The sequence below is a fragment of the Eretmochelys imbricata genome, chromosome 19, assembly GCF_965152235.1.
Source record: "Eretmochelys imbricata isolate rEreImb1 chromosome 19, rEreImb1.hap1, whole genome shotgun sequence".
Taxonomy (NCBI): Eukaryota; Metazoa; Chordata; order Testudines; family Cheloniidae; genus Eretmochelys; species Eretmochelys imbricata.
Genome location: NC_135590.1, coordinates 1,918,466 through 1,942,179, shown reverse-complemented (window position 1 = coordinate 1,942,179; position 23,714 = coordinate 1,918,466). Strand labels below are relative to the sequence as shown.

General features: G+C 47.4%; 1 protein-coding gene across 1 annotated transcript in view; it reads right to left on the bottom strand.

Annotated features, from left to right (window-relative positions):
- The window catches only part of GRIK3 (glutamate ionotropic receptor kainate type subunit 3), a 237,285-nt gene extending 215,038 nt beyond the window's left edge, over positions 1 to 22,247 (bottom strand). The window contains exon 1 of the mRNA XM_077837713.1: positions 22,133 to 22,247. Within this exon, the coding sequence (XP_077693839.1) occupies positions 22,133 to 22,247 (115 nt within the window). The remainder of the gene's footprint in view (positions 1 to 22,132) is intronic.
- Between the last annotated feature and the right edge of the window lie 1,467 nt (positions 22,248 to 23,714).

Genomic DNA, 23,714 nt, shown 5'->3' with positions numbered 1-23,714 from the left:
AACTTTCCCCTGCCATTTCTAAAGAGCCCAGTTTTCTCCCATATATTATATGCTGTGCCCCAGGAACTATGTCTCAACATTAAACACGTTATATGTTTAGATGCCAGAATAACAGGCATTTTAGTGCCAAGGATAGATAAATTGTTAGATAATTTAATACATGTACAGAATGGGGCCAAAATGGATACATGGTGCCCCTTTTAGAGTTGGGGCCTGTCTACATTCGGGAACTTTGCATTGATATACTTATACTGGTGCATTATATGGCCACAAACCATTAATGCAGATGCATATGGATTTACACAAAAGCCTTTTAATTACCCTTTCTGCACGGGTGCAACACACTCTAGTAAATTACTGATTTTGCACTAGAACAGCACATCCACCTTAGGCGTTTGGACTGGTGTTGCTCTTTTTCCTGAGCCCTTTTTCCTGAGGATTCCCATCAGGTGTCACACCAGATAATTCACTTGGGTAAAAGGGCTGGCTGTTCCCACCACACCCCAGCCCCTGAAACCAGGGCCATGCACAGTGACAGCCCCTAGCATCAGAGCAATGAAAACTGAAGGTCATCGCCAGGGAGACTGGAGGATTGCGATTTACTACTGTCCATGGTGCTGACCAGTCCTACTGCATATCAAACCAGCGCTCTATTGTAGAAGTTGGTAGCATGATTAGAGCCATTGCTGTAAGGATTACTGTGCTTTGAATTAATGATCTCCAGAAGAAAAATGATTTCATACATCTGGTATTGTCATCTCCATTCTTTGCACTTGCAACAGTGATAACTGACATTGCAATAATTAGCCCAGTTCTTGTCCATGTTAGTTGCTTGTCCCAGAAAATAGTGATACTGTATCGACATGGCTACTTTTAAGCCTATTCTATTTCCCTGCATCTATGAACAAAAATCTTGACCAGCTACTAAGAAAGCAGATGGATCCAATTTATTCTTTCAACAGGAAAAAGGAGAGATTGCCCAAGACTTAAGCTGTATTAATTTCTTCTCTCTACTTTTGAGGCATGAGGTTGACGAATAGAGTTTGGGTAATTTGCAAAATGAGTATTTGAGTGGATGGCATTTGGGGAATTCTAGTGGAATCAAAGTGAGGCTAATATTTAAGCAAGACTAAATCCCAACAACTGTCACGTGGCTTTCCTGTGGCTTGTTTGTGTGGCTCAGCTGTTGTCTCAAGCAGGACGGGGGGAAAGTGTCAGATTCTTGGAGAAAGAGAGAGAGAAATTTAATTAGGTTAGAATTGCCTCCACCAAGTACTAAAATTAAATGTGAATTCATAAGGTAAAGCATTATGGATAATGATATGCAAATCGGGTTGGGTTAGAGATTTGAGTATGCTATTGCTCTCCTTCTAATTGGGAGAAATAGATCCAGCCACAGAAGCCTCAGCACTCAAAATGTAATATAGTATTGCAGAAAAGAAAGTATTTTAAGTTCCTCTGCTCCAAACTCAAATAACCAACATTACATTAATATTTAAAAAGTAAAACAAATATTGAGCTTGTTTTAACTAATCATCAACCAAACAGTATATGAATTAATGGGCATGTGTACAAAACCAGTGTTGCCTAATGAGAAACCTCATTGGTAAAGAATTCCGGGGAGTACAGAGGAATGCTGAGGTGACAGAGTATGTTTGGGATTTTTATTTATAATTCCCCTTAATTTAAAGGGCAAGTGAGATCTGACAGTTCATCAACTACATCTTCATCTGAGATCCTAATCCTGTTTGGATGACATTCATCCCAAGCAGAGGGCCAGCAAAAATCTTAATTTGAGTATTTACATGGTACTAAAGAGGTTCATAGTTTTGGGACTGGCCCCCTGCCCAGGGTGAATTTTACCTTTCTGGGACATTATGGTCCTTTCCATTGCAATGAACTATGATGTCACAAGCAGAGGCTTCAGTCAGGTGAGGGATAAGCACCAGAATCCTAAAAGAAACAAATCATCCTATTTCCATTAAATATTTATGGGCTAAATCTCGGAGCCTTCCTCAAGCCAAAATGCCCACTGATCTCATTTGGAGTTTTATCAAACTAAGCACTGCAGGATTTGGTCTTACAGAAATAAATTATGTTGGAAGGGAAATACAGAAAATATGGTGGAGGGAATTAAAATGGTCTCTCGTTTCCCTGTGAGGCACAAATGGGTCTTTGAGGATATTGAGTACCGCTAGCCGTATGGGTGTGTATACAAGGAGACTGGGGGATATCATATGCAGCCAACACGTAATTCATAAATCTTCAAAGTTTCTAAGAACAGGGAACATCTTTAACAGATCTGAAGAATTAATATGAAGAGTGAAACATGTTGCTGCCCGTAGAGAGCAGATTTGACTTGCATTTAAATACACTATAGCCATACAATGCCTTTAAAGGGAATCTCATTGCAGGAGAAGAGGGTTTTGAATAATTATTTTTATTTGTATTGTGGTAGTTCCTAGGAGCCCCAGGTATAGACCAAGTTGTCATTGTGCTAGGAGCTCTACAGACACCAAACACAGAGAGGGTCCCTGCCCCAAAGAGCTTACATGTTACCAGCCGGCTGGAGCCCACCAAGGAGTTGCAAGAAGTGCTGTTAGTGACTAGAGAGATGTTCTCTTCTCCCCATTCACCATACAATTGAGGCGGTGTCTTAGCCAGGTGCTAGGAGGCTCTGTACAAGGTGAAGTTCTTTGGATTAAACATAAATTTGAGGTCTTGCCCACTTGGGCTCATTAAATCCACCTCGCTTGATTGCAAGCACTTGAAAGCAGAATTTATTCAGGTCCCACAAGAGGGCAATATTCTTGCAAGCATTTCTAATCCCAAGCCCAACTGATATCAGATGCTTTTGTGTCCTCATGCACTGCTTCCACAATGCTGGCTGTCTCCAGTATCCTCCTCCTGCTTGGATTTAGAACCAGCTATCTTGCCCTTTCCATCAGTGGGCTTGTTTTTTGAAGCCTATAGAAATACAGAGGGAAAAGGAGAAGCACTTAAGCCTTTACCAAGCATTGGGTTGGCCAGTGTTCCCACACTGATTATATTATTGTCCAGTGTAGTGTCCTGCTGACCTGGCAGGAGTGTGAGTTTGGGGGCATTAGAGCAACGAACACACAGCTTCAGAAACCTTCATGCTCTACACATCTGTGCTGACCTGCAGGGTTCCAGGAGACTCTTATTTTCTACCTGAGTCCCTGGTGCATTCATCTCGCTTTGCTGGAAGGGGTTATGTCCCTGGGTATGTTTGCACAAGAGTTGGGGAGATACTCAGGAAATAGCATATATCGTATTTTCCCCTCTTAAAAAGATGTAAAGTGGGATTCATAGACTGGCATCCTCTATTGCCTCTGTTCTCTCTGTTCAGAAATGAATCATTTCCATCCTCTGTTCAGAAATGAATCTTTGTCAATAACACTCCTGAGCTCATGAGTTCTGAACTATGCCCCTAAAATTACCTCGCCACCCTCAGGCCATCCAGCCCTGGAAGGCACAGAGTTTAACAAATCATCCAACCCATCTGAAGCAGTAAGGATGGAAGAGAGCCCTGCTCTGCCACAGACATCCTGGGGGAGTCCCTTAAGACAAGATTTATAAAGGTATTTTTGAGCCTAAAGATGCAGATAGGTGCCTAGTGGGATTACACAAGCACCTAAGCAGGTTAAGCTCCTAACTCCCATTGAGTACAATCTTTAGGTGCCTAAATACCTTTGTAAATCTGTCCCATAGTCTCTCAGTGCCTCAATTCCCCATCTGTACAATGGGATAGCAAGACTGCCCTGCTTCAGATGGGGGGTTGGGCCTAAAGATTGTGAGGTGTTCAGTTACTATAGTTATGGAGGGTTTTCAAATACCCAAGATAGATGGTATCATGCCCCCATTGAAGTCGATGGGAGTTTTGTCAATTGGCCGGGATTTCACCTGAAAACTCTACCTAGGCTCAGAGTGTGCTATTCTTTTTGAATACACAGAATTCTACTTCACTTGTCCCCGCTAAGTGGAGTGCTATCTCCTGGGTGATGCTTTTAATTATGGGTGTGAAAAAATGAATATTTGTTTGTCCCTCTGCCTGAGGATGTTGGAAAATTAAAAAGTGGCAATTCTGCTGGGTTTTCAAATTTAAAAAAAGGTGCAAAAGAGAACAAAATACACATCCCGTGGATGAGTCCAATCTGCTGCAGGGAGTTTGGCTCTACCGAGAGCTTTTACTTTTAAGTTTTAATCAGGTTCTGACAAGAAATAAGAATGTTTCCAATAGCATTTGGCAAAAATAAATATTATACTGTGCCAGTAATTCTTAGCATTTATATAGTGCTTTGCATTTTTCAAGGCACTGTATGAATTTGAATTCATCCCCAAAGGAGCTGAATGAGAGATGCAGTGTGGCTCAGTGCAGTGGGCACTGGCTGGGTAGTTAGCAGATCTGGGTTGTTCTATTCCTGGCTCTAACCTCTGATCGTGGGATCCTGGACAAGTCCTTTCCTCTGGCTTGCCTGTTTAGACTGTAAGTTCTTTTGGGGCAGGGACTGTCTCTTACTACGCCCAGCACAATGGTGCCTCAGGTCCCCACAGTTGTGCAAATAAACAGTCACGCCCTCTTGTGAGGTAGTATTCCTGTTTTGTTAATAGGAAAACAGAGACACAAGGGACGTTAAGTACCTTGCCCAAGGACATCTACCAGGTGAGTGGCAGAGGTGGGATTAGAAACGAGAATCCGTACATGTGGGCCAGTGTTCAGTTCACTGCACTAGAACATGCTGTCTCTGCACACAGCCACGCAGATGACCTGGTACCCTCGCACTGCATGGAATCTGGTACATGGAAAATGACAAACGAATGTATGCAACTGCAAATCCATTGCCACTCAGCCAGCTCAGAGAGCAGGAAGAAATAAGCGGTGGGCCTCCAGCAATGCAGCAGCATAGATGAAACCCAGGCTCCAGAGGGCCTTCTAACAGGCATGAACTAGCATCCCAGCTGCAGACAACCTTGAACTTGATGAGAATTCGCATCCTACCTCCATTCTGATCAAACCCACCCCTCAGTTCCTCCCTTCCCCTCTTTCTTTGCAAGCTGCACTCTTTTTGCCTCCTCCCACAGTTCATTTTCCTGATTCCCCCTTTCATTAGACACAGGGAACCAGACTGTCTTTATCCATAAAAGTCCTAGGAGGCCCCTCCTGCTGAAGAAGCAGGTCAGTTCCTGTCCACAGACTGCAACCACAGGCTTAGGCAAGACCTAGTCACCCCCTAAGTGGTGTGGAATTATGGTAGCCCTTCTTCAGGGGGGTGAATTCTATGGACTCTGAGCACACGGCATAGCAGACCCTCTGGAGAACAGGATAAGATGCCAGGGCAGAGGACACAGGTCAGGCAAAGAAAAATGTAACTGGCCCAGAATGCAAAGCAGATTCAGAGAGTGCAGCTGAGTGGCCTGGAGCCTGAGTTACACCAAATATCTTCTCTCTCTGTAAATGGGAATGACACCTGGGGGTGGTAATCTGCCTAGATTTATCTCTGTACCTTCCTGTGTATCCTTCTGTGTTTAAGAATGTCTCGCTGCCCTTTGCATTATAGCATTGCCCTTTATATTCATACTGCATAACCCTCTCCTGCCCTGTAAATCTTGTAAGGCGTAATATAACCTAGTGATGTTCCTTTATGCACCATAAACAAAACCCATAGGGGGAAAAAAGGAATAACATGAAAATGAAAACTTCATTGGCCCTGACAAAGATACACCAAGACACACAGGACAAACACACACACACACTCACAGGCTAGATTGATTATCTGGCATTGATGGATTGCTTCAAAGTATTAGGTAGATAAGGAAATTGATTATTCAATAAATCATTGTCTACACTGAGAATCCAGTGGGTTGTTTTTTTTAAAAAAAAGAGAGAGACAAAAATATTACAAATCTGTCCCAGGGCTTTTGCCTACACTTGAAATGCTACAGTATCACAGGTGTGGTGTGTTCTCCCGTCAGCATCGGCAATCTACCTCCATGAGAGGCAGTAGCAAGGTCAGTGGAAGAATTCCTCCGTCGGCCTTGCATTGGCTACACCAGGCATTAGGTTGGCCTAACTACGCCACTTCCCATGAGTGACATCGCTGGGCCGACCTAACCTTTTAGTGTAGACCCGATCTCTGTGCTGTTGGAGCTCTGCTGGTCCCAGGATACGAGAGAGACAAAATATCTTTTATGGGACCAGCTTCTGTTAATGGGAGGTACAAGTTTTTGAGCTTCATCTTCAGATCTGGGGAAGGAAGTCACTGTCTCAGGCAGGCAAGGAAAAGCCTCAGCTTCTAAGGTTAGTCGTTATGTATCTTTTGCTACGTGTCCAGGGGATGAATATCATTTTGCATCTCTGCAGTGTTAAGTCACAGAAGTACCCTCCCGAAGCTGTGTGGCCAGCAGAGGGGTTTCAGCGGAATAACCGTATTGTGCAGCACGTATCTGGCAGGTGCACAGACACTGCTGTCATTACACAGGGAGGGCGTCAGAGTCAGGGAGGCTGAAACCCACAGTCTCTCGTCAGGACTCCGTGATGCAGCACTTCCCGCCTCAGAGGCCTGGTCTAGCCCAGGGCGGTCAGAAAAGAGCAACGAGGACACTCAAAGCTGCATGGCCCCAAGTCTATCCTGCTTCCCGCAGCAAATGTGACACTGCGGAGGGCTTGATCCGCAGCCCATTGAAGCCAGTGGAGAGCGCTGGATGCCTCCTGGGAAGGATTGCATGGCAGAGGCCCCAGGCTCTCACAGGACTCAGCTAGGAGCATGTACTCTTCCTGGGCACCAACGAGCCACCAATGATGACAGCCCACCCCAGGGGCACGTAGCCCTTCAGCAAGGAAGGGGGGGAAGGCAGCAAACAGCAAGAGCAGCAGCAAAACAAGGAGAAAAAAGGCAAAACCCAGGCAAGACAGAGAGAAGATGGTGCCTGGTGAGTGGAGCCAGGACAGGAACCCACCTGCCAATCTATCAGTAAGGGGGGTCCAGCCAGGAGAGTTTGGGAGCCTCTCCCTCGCTCACTCCCAGTGGGAGTTCGGCCCCGTGTCTCCATCCAGCTCCCTGCTCAAACAAACCAAGCAAGGAATGGCTGCATTTTAAGAACTCTCTGGAAATGCAAATGCCTGATAACAGTGCTAATAAATGAGAGCAAAGGCCGAAGTAACAGGTGTATTTTAGAGAGGAAATTCCTAACGGAGTGATGTCTTTTTCCCGGGGGAAGGCCTTTGATACTGCCCACTGCAACCATCCCATTTCAGGAGCCAGAGGAGAGGATTCAAATGGCTCAGCAAATCAGTACCAGGAACTACAGCACTTGGCTACCTCTCAAGTCTCCAGGTCACACGCCATCCCCGTTAAAGCCAATGGAAGAATCTCTGTTGACTTCAGTCAGCCTAGGAACTGGCCCAGTTCTACCCATTCAACACAATTGCCATGTGTTGTCTGCTCTGGTGCCCTGTTTGAAATGAGATTGCTGTCACCTCAGCCCAGTTCTTCAAGGCTGTCACTATCCCAACTAGCTGCCTTGTTTGAAGCCTCAGCAGAACAGCCAAGGGCAGAATAGATGAAGGACAGTATGGCCATGGCCAGTGAATTGTTTTATGCCTAGGGTGGTCCCTACAGGTCATGCTGTAGATACTGGAAGGGGGTGAAGGCATGGGGAGAGCCTATAAGAGAATGTCTGAGGTTGTACTGTTGTGGGGGTAATTATTTCTTCAGTCTCCTGTGGAACTCCTTGTCAAAGGATGTTGTGAAGGCCAAGACTATAACAGGGTTCAAAAAAGAACTAGATAAGTTCATGGAGAATAGGTCCGTCAATGGCTATTATCCAAGCTGGGCAGGGATGGTGTCCCTAGCCTTGGTTTGCTATAAGCTGGGAATGGGAGACAGGGGATGGATCACTTGATGATTCCCTGTTCTGTTCATTCCCTCTGGGGCACCTGGTATTGGCCACTGTCAGAAGACAGGATACTGGGCTAGATGGACCTTTGGTCTGACCCAATATGGCTGTTCTTATGTTCTCAACAGTAGAGACTATGGAACCTTTCACGTGCACACATATTAGAATATTAACCAAAAAACGTCTTTCAGTGTCTTGTTGCTTTTTCCAAAATGCTCTCAAGTTACATACTAGATACAAATAGTTCTAGAAACAAGAATAGATTTCTTCTGATTTAATATTCATTGGAGGAGTTACCAGCCTGTCTTCCTACAGGACATATAAGGGGTGAATAATTTACCCCCACATGAGACTTGAACCAAAGACATTCAGATTTCACAGTAGCACCTGTGCAACTTACAAGAGAAGCTTTTTCTGGCAGTGGGAAGACTTACATCTCCCCTTTCAAATGCCACAGACGGAGGCACATGTTGTCCTTGTCTGGCAGAGTTAAAAGCCAAATTTTCAAAAGGCCAGCTTCCTTTTTGCAAGGACAGTTTTACACCAGCAAGAGAGAGAAATAAGTCAGCTAGAGCTGAAAGTTACTCTGTTTTGCATCTGAGGTTCATTTTGCAAATGCAAAAATGCAGGTGCAAATTTTCCATGTGCGACATGCACTTGCAGGAAGAGAGGCTGGGCCTTTCAGCCTTTTTGAAAATCGACTCTGAACTCCTTGGCTGAACGTGTGCTGTGAGCATTCCTTCCATTCATCGGCAAATCAGCCCACTTTATAAAGTACTCCTTCTGTTGCAGCCATTGGAAAACCTAGAGTAGATGTGTACCCACACAGCTGTAGTTTCTAGCAGAGGAAGTTTCTATTTCACAGCCAGATGGTGGATTTTAAAACCACTGCTGTGACTTACTGCTGAGTGTTCTGAATTTACTGCGAAAAGCAACGGACAAGTCCAACACTCAATCCCAAGAGACACTATAACTCACCTAAATTTGTGGGTTATTCCATATTTTACTTACTGTTTCATTGTAAGAGACATGTAAGAAGTGACAGAGTCATTTAACAACCTGCAACAGACGTTTGTTCTCTCATCGTGCTGCACTCTTGGGTCTTTAAAAGTGTTTGGTTTTTGTTCTACAACGGGTGTTTTTAGAATGACACATTCCTGTGCAACTCAATACTGGCTGGCTCAGAGGCTTGGGCCTTTTATCTCTACGTCCCCTGTTTGATAAAGGCCATGCTGGAGTGAGCAGATGTCATTACCACCCAAGGACCAGCCAATACCCCAATACAGTCTCAGTCCAGTTCTTATTGGACATCACAAACCACCATCATGGCATGAATTGATATTCTTATATTCAGTCTGAGCAGTTATTCAGGACTGAAAGCTCATTCTGGCTGATCAGTCTCAACAAGCATTTGTGATGTGTCCGGCACCACCGTATATCAGGAGACTGGACAGCCCTAAAGGTGGTTCATCCAGACATGATCAGTAGTTAGATCCCATAGTGCTGGCCGGAATATAAATCCCAGATTCAGAAAAGCACATAAGCAAATGCTTGAAATTAGATAAGAACGTAAGATCCATTGATTTCAGGTGGGTTGAGCATGGGTTAAAATGGAGATGTTTTCCTGAATCATGGCCTAAATAACTAGAAGAGAAGAGAAGCGAATAAAGCTAAAGTATGTTGCCGGCAGGCAGAGACACCACATCATCCCCCTCTGCGGGAGCTGGACTTGTTCTGAGAGTGCGCAGAGGGCCTCTGTCTCCAGGCTCTTTTCGCTAGCAATAAATTAACTTCTACAAATATTTCTCATCCAGCTAATCCAAGATGCAAATATCCCGTGTTTTGGTGTGGGGGTGAATCAGTCTGGCACAGGCAGGCAGGAGACAGCCGCTACCCACAAAACTTTTTAAAGGGGCCTATTTTTATTTTGGGGTGTTGTTCGGGGGTTGGTTTGTTTTTGTTTCAGGTGATCATTGTGATACCAAATCATCCCAGCAGACATAAACTGGGATTAACGCATCTCAAGAGAAATGCAGCCGCCTCTTTGGAGCTGATATGACAAACCTTCCTGTTTGTTAGACCATAAAAAAAGAAGTAAGTCTGAAATAAGTAATGGCCTAGATTCTTTTCCTGATCTAATGAGCTAGAGTGCACTGCACTGCTGCCAGACAGTGACATCTTGTTTCCTCCATAAAGGAGTTACATAAAGATGATCCTCATAAAGCACTAGGATTACAAACAAGGAGAGGCTGCGTGAAGCCCATTTGGCTTTGCCCTCTCTAATTTCACATAGCATTTCTTCATGCAAATTATTCTGAAATAGTGATATCACAGCTGTGCCCAGATGTCCCAGGTGGGATCAGGGCCCCATTGTTCTAGGGGCCATATGAGCACATTGGAAAACGTGGTCCCTACCCTAAAATGGTCACAGTCTCCAAATATTCTTCAGTCTCCATTTTTTAACCCTGTGCTGGGTCCAGCATCTGCCCCACTGAGATTCCTTCAGAACTGTATATTGTTATTTAGATAACCAGGTGACTGGAGCCTTCCTCCCCATCTAGATCTCAAAGTGAAAAAAGCAGACTGAAGGCCTGCCACTGTCTAAATCAGTGGGGACAAGAGCTGGGGCTAGGTTGAGCTCTGCCTCTCAGGAGACATGGCCCAGCAGAGTTGGGGGGCTAAAGGAACTTTAACCACCTTTGCACATCCCAAATTCTGGGCCTGGAGGAGGGGGATGACCAGAACCCCCAGGGCTGCTGTACTTTACCCCTGCTTTAGACAACCAGAATAACCAAAGTGCAAAGCACCAGGGCTGGAGGGTTACCAACCCTCCAGAATTGGCCTGGAGTCTCCGGGAATCGGCATTGATCTCCCAGTAACTACTGAAAGCAATCCAGGAAATTCTAATAGGCTGTTTTGAGAAAATGACATTGTCATGTTGGAGAAAAAAATTCCCCAGAATAGCTTCAGCCAGAGTTGACAACCCTCCATGGCTCTACCCCCTTTCAACTCCAACTAGCCACCTCCGGTCCCCCGCCACACCTTCCCACTGGGGGCTAGCATACAGCCATTCACACCCTCATTCACTGGCTGGGGGAGCGTTCCCCGGGGCTGTCCCTGCCAGCCACCTGCCCCCTGGATGCTTCTGGAGTAAAGGGAACGAATCATAACTGGGAACCAAAGTCCAGGTTTCTCCAGTTTTTGTGTGTCACAAAGATCGTTGCAGCTTTTCTCAGTTGCACTGCCCCTTCACCTTAGCTAGCGTGGTCTTTTCAACTCTGCAGTCACTTTACAGTTGGCTCTTTTATAATGCCAGATGACATCGCCTCCCACTCATTGGGAACCTCTATTCAGGCAGCCAGGAATCTTGTATCTTCCGCCTTTTCTTTTACTTTCGCTTGATTAAGCATTGTGCCAACGGCTTCAGAATTTCATCCACCACTCCCACAGGAGCCCTCTCCAGCTCATTATTTTAAACTGTATGATCACCAGGGAGACATTCTCTTCCCATGCTTTTGCCCATAGCCTCATTACCTGACAGTTCTCTGAACGGACTGCATAAACCTTTCATCTGCCCTGTGCTCAGAGTCTCCCCAGCCCTTTCAGAATGACTCTGCCCCTCCCCGCAACCCTTTTTTTGTGTTTTTTTAGCATGCTCAGCAAATTTGATTCCTCCCCCCACCCCCACAGCTGAGCACTCCCCTGCCATGTACCCTGATTCACATGTGGTGGTAGAAAACAATTCAATAAAGCTCAGTAACTGATAGGCTTCCAGCATCAGGCACCAATTAAAAGATTCTAGGTGAATTAACATAATCCCAATTTTCCATTTAAAATCAGAAAGCACTCAGACGTGAACTGTGCATCCTTAATGCATAATAATTCATCTGTAACGTGACTCTCAGAAGTATTCTGTGACAATGGCCTTCAGTATAACATATATAGTAGTGTATAACTAACAATAGAGATCACGGCACTTTTCCACTGTAGATCTCAAAGCACTTTACAAAGGAGGTCAGTATCATTATCCCCCTTTTACAGATGGGGAAACTGAGTCACAGAGCCGTGAAGCAGCTTGCCCAAGGTCACTCAGTGGCAAGGCCAAGCATTGAATGCAGGTCTTCTGAGCTAAAGTCTAGTGCCCTATCCATTAGGCCACGCTGCCTCCCTGAATGTTCAAAATCAAATGAGCAAAGCCTTAAGCAACTACTGAAAAACTTTGCTTTCCCCCTGTGTAACTCCAGATTCTGATGTAATTTCAGGGATTCAGAGGCATATTTTCTTCAGAGTGGTGCAGGCCTGTGAGCAGAGTAGAATGGTCCAGTTGCCCAGGAAGACTGGAATAAATGTTCACAAGCCCTTTGCAACTAAAGCACAAACACTTTAACCCAGCAAGAACACGCGGGTCTCATTCTTGCCGCTAGCAGAATGGATAGGGGGTGAAATTCACCCCGGGAACAAGATCTGGGCACCACGTCAGCCCTCAGGACTGAAGGGGGAACCAGCTGGTTTTCGAAGCCTTATGCTGGCACTCACCCAGGAGGAGGAAGATCCCTTGACTAACTTTATTTTCCCAGCAATACCAGCCATGAGCTAGAGAATGAGGAAACTTCAACCCAGCAAGAAGCTCGAGGTGTTCCTGTGGGGCTTCGCATCACAAGGAAATTGTGGATTCCGTGTGTGCTGCCGTTCACTGGGTCAGGCCAGAGGAGCGAGAGGACAAAGCTCGGAGCAGATGCATAGAGATGGTCAGTCAACAGGAAGTAGATAAATGCCATTGGATAAACGGCACAGACTGGAAAGGAACGGCTGGAGGAAAGTCTGACAGCATTGTGCTGCAGTGGCTGCATTTGAATGTCACCGTGAACTAAAGAACAAAGGGGGAGGGTTGTTCTCTGCACAGTATGCTGTGCCTATGGGCCTATGCTTCACTCCATATGTGATATGAACTAAGAAAGCCTATCTCTGAGCATGGCATTCAGATCCCAGACAGGTTCTGCATCATTAAACACAGGAACATGGGAGTTGCCAGACTGGATCAACGCAGGGGTCCATCTAGCGCAGTATCCTGTCTTTGACGGTGGCCAACACCAGCTGCTTCAGAGGAAGGCGCAGGAAACTGAAACCCCACAGTGGGTGTTATGGGATAATCTGCTCCTTGGATGAGTGCCTTCCAGATCCCCTGTGTTAAAAGTTGTCTCATACTCTGAAGCAGGAGAGTTTATGGCACTTCCAAACCTTGTTGCTATCTTGGTAACCCATGCTTGGCTGGCACTCGAGCATTTGGAAGCACTAGAAAAGAGACTTGTGAGTGTAAGTTCTTCGGGGCGGTGAGCATGTCGTTATGTGTGTACAGTGCTGAGCACCATAGGACCCTGATCCTGACTGAGGCATATGAGTGCTAGCGTAATAGACTTGTTTAATAATGATATGGTGGTGTAGCCTTTTATCGCTGCTAATTGCTGTTTGCTTTAGTATCTCTTTAAATTATATTTCAAAGGAAGAACAATTGGGCATATCGGTAGAGAAAATCTGAGCTGAGTCATGGAATTATTCATGCCACAGCTCCATTAGGCAACGTGTGAAAATCCTGCTTTTTATTGATCACAGCCACCTTCTCTCCTTGTCGGAACAAACCAGCTCAGTCCATGGCAATATATTTGTGCTGTAAAATTATCAAGTTGTAGCAGAATATATAGTGTCTCCCTGGGCCTGAGGATTTCAATGCACCAGAGATGATTAAAATCTCAGGTTACACTTGGCATGTGAAACTTCCCTGTCCGCAATGAAAGCTAAAAAAAATAAAACTGTAACGTAAAGGAGAATGTTCCTAGCTTCACAGTGCAGCATGCGGAGGCTCTGGACGCTGCTGACGTGTGACTTAAGTGGTGGCTGGTGCACATAAATAGTGAGGACAGAGGTTTTGGAAAGGGGGTTAGAAGAGAAAATCCGAAGTAGAATGAATGCAGAATGCTGTCATTAGAATAAAGATGCAGTACAGAACTGGGCCTATCCCATGCTTAAAGCTCTCCTGATTGTGATGTTACCTTTGGATTTGATTTAATGTTCAGACTAACAAATACCCTCTTGTTGTTGTTATTAAACATTGCAGTAGTGCTCAGAAGTCCCATCAGGCCAGGGCTCTATTGTGGCATGTGTTGCACAAACACAAGAAACGGCAGTCCTTGCTCAAAGAGCGAACACTCTTGTGTGTGTTAAGACAGAGAGCACCCCACAATGTGTAATGATGGGTCACCAACGTCCCTCAAAGGCAGTACAGACAGACAGACATAGATGCAGAGTCTCAGCAAACTTAGATACAAATAGCTTTAGGACCAAACTCAGCCTATCTGCTTCAGCAAAAATCCCTTATTCCTGACTCCACATTTATTCCATTTGGCAACACTGCCAGTAGCACAAATTTTTAACCTTGTTTTCAGGTGCTGAATTCCTCCTGGGTTTGTCTGTTTTTTTAAAGTAGGCTCTGATGCTTTCTAGCTGTTATCTGTGTTGCACAGAGATTCTGACCAGCCCATGTTCTGAGAATGCAAAGAAAAGCTGTCTAGACTGCATTACATTAAACTGTTAGCCAAGAAGAGAGAGAGAGAGAGAGAGAGAGAAGAATATATAGCATTATAGGAGAGGGGAAATGCAGTGCATTGGTTAAGTAGACTTAATGTTCACAACCAATAGTCTCTGCAACCTGGGGTTTTATTTCATATTATGTTTCCATCAGAGACACTCGTAGTCTAGCTAGGTTGGCAAACCCTTTCCTTGCAAATGGTTGTAAATTAGCTATGCTGGCTAATATGAAGGAGCTACAGTCAACAGCCAGAAGCAGAGAAGTAGGGAAAATCATATTTTCAGCCATACCTACAAAGCATTTGAATTGTAAATGAAAAACACTGCCCTCTGCTGAAATGAGAGAATAAGCACTCCACAAACATTAGCTCTCTTTAAATGCCAGCTTTTTAGTTTCTTGGCAATATTGCAACAGATTATCATGGGGCAAGCCCACATTTTATTTAGCATGGTTAATTTAATGCAATTCCTTATCCATATTAAAGAAGTGCTCAGCTTACAAAAAGAAGAGAGAGACAGCTTTGCTGTAGATTGGTTGGGTTTTACTATTGCTCTGTGCATTATAGAATCAAAAAGGCTTTTAACAGTCTTCTCATAAGCAGGCCGAAGGTTTAAAAATCAACCGTCATTTAGTTCTTTAAACAGAAATGGTCCAGAGAAGGAGAAATCAAGATAAGAAGGAGGGGTTTGCACAGCAGGTGGCAAGGCACGAAATTAACGATCCAGCCTTTATTACGGGGCATTCATGACAGACAGTACCGAACCTGGTGCCAGAGTTAATAGCCCCATTACCATTAAGGACTGAGTGGTGAAACTCACCCCATGCAGACTCGGTCCAAAGGTTATGCATCATTTCAGTTCTATGTAAACCTAGTGAGTTTCACTTTGTGCAAAGGGGTCTATGGATCAGTGCACACAGAGTCTTGAGAAAGTGTCTGTTTCATTCGAGGAAGCAGCCGCAGCTGCTGCACACAAGAGGTTATATTTATTTCAGCTAGACTCCTATTCCTATGTTTAACTGGGGTCAGTTTTCATGTTTCATCTTAATATCCTGTGTGAGTTTCTCAAGAGGAAGCTGAGATCAAACTATTAGACTTCTCTGCAATAAAGAAGTAATGTTGTGATTCAGATGTATTGAGAACTTATATGCCACCAACAGTTTGCCACCTGTACAGTCTGCTGAAATCACTAAAATATACTATTCGACCCAAAGGATCTTGTGACCCGAAATAACATTTTCAGTTATAAAAAGATGGAGCGATGAGGCTCTGGACGCTGGTGTTGAAAATACAGAAAAGGCCACAAAAGCAGAAAAGTGATTTAAAAAAAGGTCTTAACTTGCAAAAATGCAACGTGCTAACAAGCAGAGAATCCCAAGGAAATCAATTTGCCTGTGGGGGCTTGTGTCCCCCATTGATACAAGAGGGGGCCAGATTCTGATCTCATTTACCCCTTTGTAAATTGGAAGTAACTCCATTGACTTCTAAAGAGTCACTCCAGATTTACACCAGTTATGTAAATGGGTCAGAATCTGGGCCAAGGTGCATTTTGCAGTCAGGCTGGCATTGACTAACTCATGCTAACTCAGCCCAGTGAAATTCAAGTTTCAGTTCTTTCTGTTTACACAGCCGTTAAAGAATAAAATGGCTGGAATTTGTGCAGTCAGCTTGGCTGGAAGGGAAGATTCCTCAAGTTAATGTTTTCTAAGTCTGTATGCTGATCCCAGGTGGCAGGAAGCCACTTGTCTAAAGCTATTTGCTTCCAGGGGTGGGGGGAAACATATTGATCTTCATTCAGCTTCTGTCTGCTCCTACACACCAATGTTTCATCGCATCACCAGTCACTGAAAGAAATTTCTCATTGTTTTACACTCAGTGATTCCCAAACTCAAAGACAAGTGTGCCGGCCCATTCGGCTATAGTGACACACTGAGTCGCAGTGGACTCGGGAGAGTTGCTGCAAACTGTGTGGGGTTGAGTCTGATCTCACTCACACCAGTGTAAATCCGGCAACGCTGAAGCCAGCAGGGCTCCACTGGCAGAAAACTGGAGTTAATTGGAGTCTGGCCCTCTGTCTCTGTGTGTAGGATTAGGAGAGGCTTATACAAAATAACTATGTAAATAAGATGTTAGAGTCTTTCATGATAGAAGGATGAATAGGGTTGGTCTCTATCCCATATACACCCTGGATTAAGGGCAAGGAACTCCCCTGAATACAAACCCTTACCTACTGGCTTGGGGCCAGCAACTACACTATTTAGGAAAAGGCAGGCAAAACCTAGCAACCCCTCACACCTGTGAACTCCTGTTTTACGGCCCTGCAAGAACTCAGTCTAACACTTCCCCTCACCCTCTCACTGAAACAAGAATTTCTCCAAACTATTAATCAAGCTGAGCCGAATAGAATAATACTTGACCAGCCTTTCTGAGAATTACCTCCTGCAGCCTTCACAAATCCCATAGCATTCAGCACAGATCCCTACTAGAAGACATCTCTCTTGCCTAGGGAAATCTGGATTTTTAAAAAATAAAACTTCCTTTGCTGAAACTAGAAATCTAGTTTTAAAAATATCCCAGACACACAATAATAAGCCATGAAAAAGCTGATCTCACAGGGAAGGATAATTATGCACCAAATTTATTTTCTACATATTTATATAAAATAATCAATTATCATTTTCCCTGCCAACTACAATCCAATTGTCTCTCTCTCCTGCATTACTTGCAAATCACCCAAAGAATCGATGCACTGACCTCTTCCCTTACCCGACACAATTTAAAAAGAGAAAATAAGAGACAAAGCCCTATCATTCAGCTATCTAAGACCGTTTCTTTAAAAGTTCAGTCAGGGCCCAATCCTATTATTAGTGACGTAGATGACAAAATTCCCATTGACTTCAGTAACACAGGATTGGGCCCTTCTATCACGCTTGAAGTATAACATCTATGGAAATATATAAAAAGAAAAATGTAATCTGAGTAACCAAAAAAAATAAAAATTTAAAGCTGAAGAAAAATGAAGGGGAAAGTGAATCATTTCAAATATTCAGAAAACACAATGAAATTCGCTCCAGACAATAGCTCCCAGTATGCAGAGAGGAGGATGTGGTATGTACGTACCGAGGGTTTTGGTGACAATATAAGAAACGAAAGCACAAGTTCAAGTAATTTGCACCTACATATCACTGAGCACTTAAGAAAAAGATATGGTCATGCAGCCCTTATTCACTGCAGTAATCCACTCAAGCCGGTAGGAGAACCCATGTGCATTAAGGCCGTTGGATTGGGCTCAGGACATATACAGTGCTGGTGCTACATAATAACAAAAGGCCAGGCAACCAAAAATTGCAAACATTCAAAGAGTGGATTAATTTCTACCACTCACTCTCCCTCTTGTATATTATTATTTACTATTAGTCTTGCGTTCATGTTGTCTGGTTCATATCTACGTAGGTTTTGCTTTCTGGTCTTGCATTGACATAATTCTACAGTTTCTGAAGCAACTAAAATTAATTTGTTAAAAACAGGACATGCTTGAAATCCTAAGTGTGACGTCATCTGCTTTCGCATTGTTCCGGTTAGTAACTTCGGACATTACAAGATGGCATCAAGCTCTCGTCTATCACTGATGAAGAGAGCTGCGGCTGCTTTTTTAATTTAACAGAAAGGCCAGATAAATATGCTGTTTAAAATAGCGTAATCATATTATACACATTCAGAGCAGCAGCTTTTACTACAGATTGGGCATGACGCTGCAAATACTTATTATCAAGTGCAGCACTTACTACCAAGAGTAGTTCCATTGATTACATGCACATCCAGAGTCCGACTATCACAAACCACTGGGGGCTAAATTCTCTTCAGTGGCGGGGGGGGGGAGGGGAAATCTGGAGTAATTCCACTTAAGTCAGTGGAGTTACTCTGGATTTACCCCGGTATAACTGGGAGATGAATCCAGCCACTTGACTGTATAGAAGATCTAATCTGAGGTTTCTGTGTAATATTTGAAAATATTTGATGGATCACATAAAATTCAAATAGATACTGAAAAAGCTGGGGAAAACTCCCATTTAATAATAAATCAAGGCATGTATTTTCTGTGTTATCGATCTCTTCCCTCCCTCCTTTCCTCCATTATGAGGATCTGAGAGAGAGAGCACACGCTTTCTGGATCTTCCCTTCCTTGTCCTGGATGCCTTCCCTAGAATTCAAATGGCACATATTCAATTGTCAGTTTCATTTCAAACCAAACTAGCCTTTAAAACTTGACTGTTTTTAAAGCACAAAGGCTACCCCTTCAGGAGTTTTCCATGTCCCAATGTACTCTATTCATTAAAAGCGGAATTTGGAATCGGTGTAGCTGTGCACAAACTGACAGGCAGATCAATGCAGAGAGAAAAATCTGCATTTTTCAACTGAACCCAAGGGGAGGAAAATATTATGGCAATTTTAAACGAATGTCACGAAGGCATTTGTAGCTTTCCCTAGACCCTCAGTCACCTCTCTGCATTTTAACTTTCCTAGTTCATTGACCAAAACCAAGTTAGGCTCTGCTAGAGATAGGAGTTTGGCTTTTTACGTTTAGAAATTAAAAACAGCCCTTTCCATTCAACCCATAACACCACTGACAGGGGCTGTAGGCAGAGGTGTTTGCAGAGAAGGAAGGCCAGACTGCTCACTGTGGGGTCATTTATGCCAGGCTAGTGTGAGAGCAAAACCCTGCCCACCTGACTCAGCAGCATTAGGCACTGGGGTAGGGGAGGGAGGGCAAGGCAATGGCAAATCAGACCCACAGTGTCCCCACCAGTGAGAATGATCCAGGTGGCAAGTTCATGATGATTTTTTTCAATAGCGCTGGAATGTCAAGTGTTCTTTCTTCTCTGCTGTTGCTGCAAGGGCCTGGAGCCTTTTCAAGCTCCAACAGAAAATACTTTCCTTGGGTGGTTGAGGCCACTCAGCCTTGGAGTCTCTTGCTGAACAATTCCCTTGAGCCACAGTGAAGTCCCAAGAAGATGGGCCTAATCCTCTATGGTGCTGAGCACCTTCCCCTCCCATTGACTCCCGTAAACTCTCCTTCAAGTGTCTGCTTGAGTATCTCAGAAGGCCAGGCAAATCACGGGGCAGCTTGCAGCTCTGGTGAGCTAGGCAGATGACAGTGCAAGCCATTGTGGGTCAAGGGACTGAGCCTGATTCTCCCCTGCCCTACACCTTGTGCAGTCCTTAAATCGCTACCAAGTCAGAATGGCAGCATCTGACAGCCCCTTTGTTCAGGACGACATGGCTGCATCAGGTGCCTGGCAGTGGAGATAGTTGGATCACAAGTTGCAACTCCCAGGGTTGCATTTGGATCTGCTAATGTTGGACCCCTGCATGCCTGTGCAACCATATCCAGCTGCAGGACTGGAACCCGAGACGCCTGTCCCCTCTCAGGCGGCAATTTCGGTGGGAAGTTAGCCTGAGTGAGAACTGTCAGGCTAGCTACAGTGGGGTTCTGCTCCACGGCGCAGACGGAGATGCGCAGAATCATGGAGCCCATGCAGGGGTCTACACCCTCCCTGTGCGACAGTTTCCACCACCCTAGTAGGGAGGGGCATTTCAGAGCCGTAGATCTGCAGTTACACTGCTGAACTCCCACAACGGCTCTGTCGTAGTGACAGCCCTTCCCTTGCTCACACAGCCCAGGCTGGGGAGCTCCCTCGCACGTGGGCCTCCTCAGTGCACAACCTGCCCACAGGATCCAGGGCTTTGCCCTCAGAGAACCCCAGGGCGACTGGATTTAGGAAGTGAAGCTGCGAAGACCCCCCTGACCCTGCTGTTGGACCCATGCAGGCGTCTCCTGAGCCTTCCCCCTCTGAATCCATGATGATCTGAACCTGCACAGGAGCCTCGGTGGATACAACTGCAGCGTCCGGCCTCAGGGCCGCAGGATCTTACTCCGAGAAGCAGCAGGTTCTCGGTCTCCCTGCCGGGCCATCAGTCCATGGGGCAGGCTAGGGCGTGTGGTCATTTGAAACCTTTCCATAGGCGGAGAGGTCACACCTAGGCCCTAAGCTAGCTGTGCTGAAGCACATGCCAATCTCTTCTGTGATTTCTATATCCCCAAGCCGACCTAGCACCGGTAAAATCCAATGGGCAGCAAGTAAGAAACTGAAATGTATATACACAGATATAAATATTTGAAACTTAAAAAGAAAAAACTTAAAGCGGCAGGATTTTATTTGTGGTCCAGCTTCGTTGGTTTCCTCTGACAGACATGGGTGAGGGCTGCTGTTAAGTTGCATTTGGGCAGATAAGGTCCCTGTTCCTCTCTGTTTTCATCCCCACTGTCCTTCCATTGACACCTGCTCGGCCACGAGCCTTCGGTCCCCAGGGTCCCTTTGTAAAACGCGAATGACAGCTGTGTCATGTGGCAGAGAGCAAACCCCTGGAGTCGTGCACCAAAATCACACGACCAAAAAACGCAAAGGCTGTGTGTACGTTGGACTGAGTGCCGAGAGAGAACAGCGCCTTCCTTAAGTCCCACACTTCAGAATTGCATCTTTAATTAAAGAGCATCTGTGGCTCTCCCCTGCATCCCCGGCCGTGCCATGACTTTGGGCAACATTATTAAAAACGTAAAACCTCCCCGTAACCTCAGTCACTCCCCAGAACAAACGTGGCTGCCAGCACCAGTTGCCTGGCTTTAGCGGCCATGTGCGGAGAGTCAGTGGGAGTCGCAGCATTTGATCGCTCGTCCTTTTAGGGCTGCAACCCCCCTTCACGCCTCAGCCTCAAGCAAATAAAATTACGAGCCGCAGCTGCGTTCAGTCCAATGCACTCGCATGTTTGCTGCCCCCCCGCCCCAGCCAGCGGTAGCAAGTGCCCAGCTGCTCACCACGCCCCGCTGAGCGCTTCGCACCAGCCAGAGCCAAGGGGAGTCTGGGTTCAGCACCCCGCGAGCGCTCACGCCTCCTCCGGCAGCTTCACACACCCCGCCGTGTGCGCGCAGCCCCGCTCCTGCTCTGGGGCAGCCCCAGGCCGGCTCCCCTCCTCCACAGCACCGAGCAGAGGAGAAGCCCCTGCCCAAACTTTCCCTTCTGCTAAGCCCCCTTCCCGGGGCATGCCGCCCGCTGGACCCTGGCCAGCTCCCCTTTGCCGTGGGAAGCCGAGAGAGGAGCCACCGCGGGCGACTCTGCCCCCCGGCCACGGTCACCGACTCAGTCCTGACAAGCCCGCAGCTGGATCTCCCCGAAAACACCCGCCCCTGCATCTTTCACCCCCGCGGTGTCCTGCCGCCCTTCCAACCCGCTCCCCGCCCCATCGCTGCCGGCAGAGCTGCGCCCTGGACATCTCGCCTCGGGGGCCAGCAGCAGCCAACCGCCCCCCCGCCTCCTGGAGCCTCCCACCCAGTCGGTGCGTCTCGGGCTCTCCCCTTCCTTCCCTGCCCCGCCGAACAGGACCTTTCCTCCGCGTCGGGCTGGCACTTGGGCTGCTTCCTTTGGAAAGTGCACTTGGCTGGCCTGGCAGCCGCCAGAAATCACAGCAGACCGGGGGGCAAGCCCTTTCCGCGCCAGCCGCCAGCCCCGGAGAGCAAACAGCCCCCCGCAGCCCCGCAAGAGGAGCCAGGGGGCGAGGGCAGCTCCCGCCGCTCTTACCTATCCGGATGACATGCGGCATCCCGTGCGACTCCTGAACCCAAACGGTGCAAAGCAGGAGCCCTGCCCAGTATTCCACAAGCACACTCCGCAGAGCGAGCCAGAAATGGGGCATCGTTGGGGGAAAACGCCTGCCGGCAAGTTGCGCGTGGGGGTCCCCTGGCGACCCGAAGACTTCGGGGCTAGCCCGAGAGCGAGCGGGGACCCGGGGCTAGGCAGAGCGGGCCGGCCGGGGCGCGGGGAGGCTGCTCGTGGCTCATCCTACTGGGCGCTGCAGCCCGCGCCGTGCCAGACCCACGGAAGCGTCGCGGGCTCAGCCCCGCCGGCTGGGTGCCCGGGCCGAGCCGGGTGTCACCGGCAGGAAGGCTCTGGCTGCTCCGGCTCAGCCTGCCGGAGTCTCTGTCCCCTCCTACCACTGATGCTCTGGCTGGTGAGCACAAAGCCCTGGAGTGGAGTCTTGCACACGCGCGCACACACGGGGCGGGGAGCAGAGTTTGGAGGGGGATGAAACCCCCCACCCCCACCCCAAGGAGCAGCCCCCAGGGGAGGCGGGCAGCCCCGAGCAGCTGGGGCTGGGAAGGGGCAGGCGGGCGACTCAGCTTCGCGGGGGACAATCGGAGGCAAGGGCTCCTCGCCGCCGGGGCGCAGGGCTCGCTCCGCCCCGCGCAGGTACCGGGACACGCGCAGCCCTGCGCCCGGGCGCACCGGTGCGCCCAGAAGGGCCGCGGCTGCGGAGCCCGCGCAGCCTGGGACCCGCGGGAGGGGGCGCGAGCCTGGGGGGGGGCTGCTCCTGGCCGCGTGCGAGCCTGTCCCCCTCCCTGGAGCCCTGGGCTGAGGTGGGAGGGGGCGCAGCAGTGGGGTGCCCGGGGAGGGGTGTCCCTGCGGGAGGGAGCCCCCCTCCGGCAGCCCGGACAGTGACCGTGGGAAACTTCTCCGGGGGACCGTGAGCTCCCCTCCCGGCCAGACTGGGGCTGCCTTGCAGCGGGGCTGCCCTCCTGGCAGCATCCCTTCAGCCAGGAGCAGGGAGACCCTCCTGGGCAGCGCCTCCTGGCCCTGGCCAGGCTATGGATGGAGGCATTCAAGGAGGCTGGATGTAAGGGAAAGGGCAGAGACTGAGCATCCTGCAGCCAGAGTTTATTTGCAGGCAGGAAAAGGGGATGGGGGTGAGGACAATAATAATAATTTTAAAACCCCCTCTCTGGTGGGAGGTGAGAGGAGTCCCGGCGCTGCAAAGCAGCCAGGAGTTCTGCAGTTATAGGCGTTGAATGACCTCCGTGACAGAGACAAAGGGCTGGAAAATCACTAGGTGAGCGGGCTGCTCTGTCAGCTTGCTGGGGCGAGGCTGCGGTGCGTTTATTTTTCTCTTTTCAATAGTTTGACCTATTCCATCATCCCCAGGCGCTCGTGTTTGCCGGCTGTCGGCGACTGTATCGCCTGGAACATCTGAGGAGCGGCTCTTCAATTTTCTTACAGACGTACTCATAGCCCATAAGCATCCATCCCTCTCATTGGCCTTGTCTTTTTAGTTCCTCGTTGGTAGGCTCAAAACCATCTCACGTTGTCGGGAGGGCTGATATCTCTG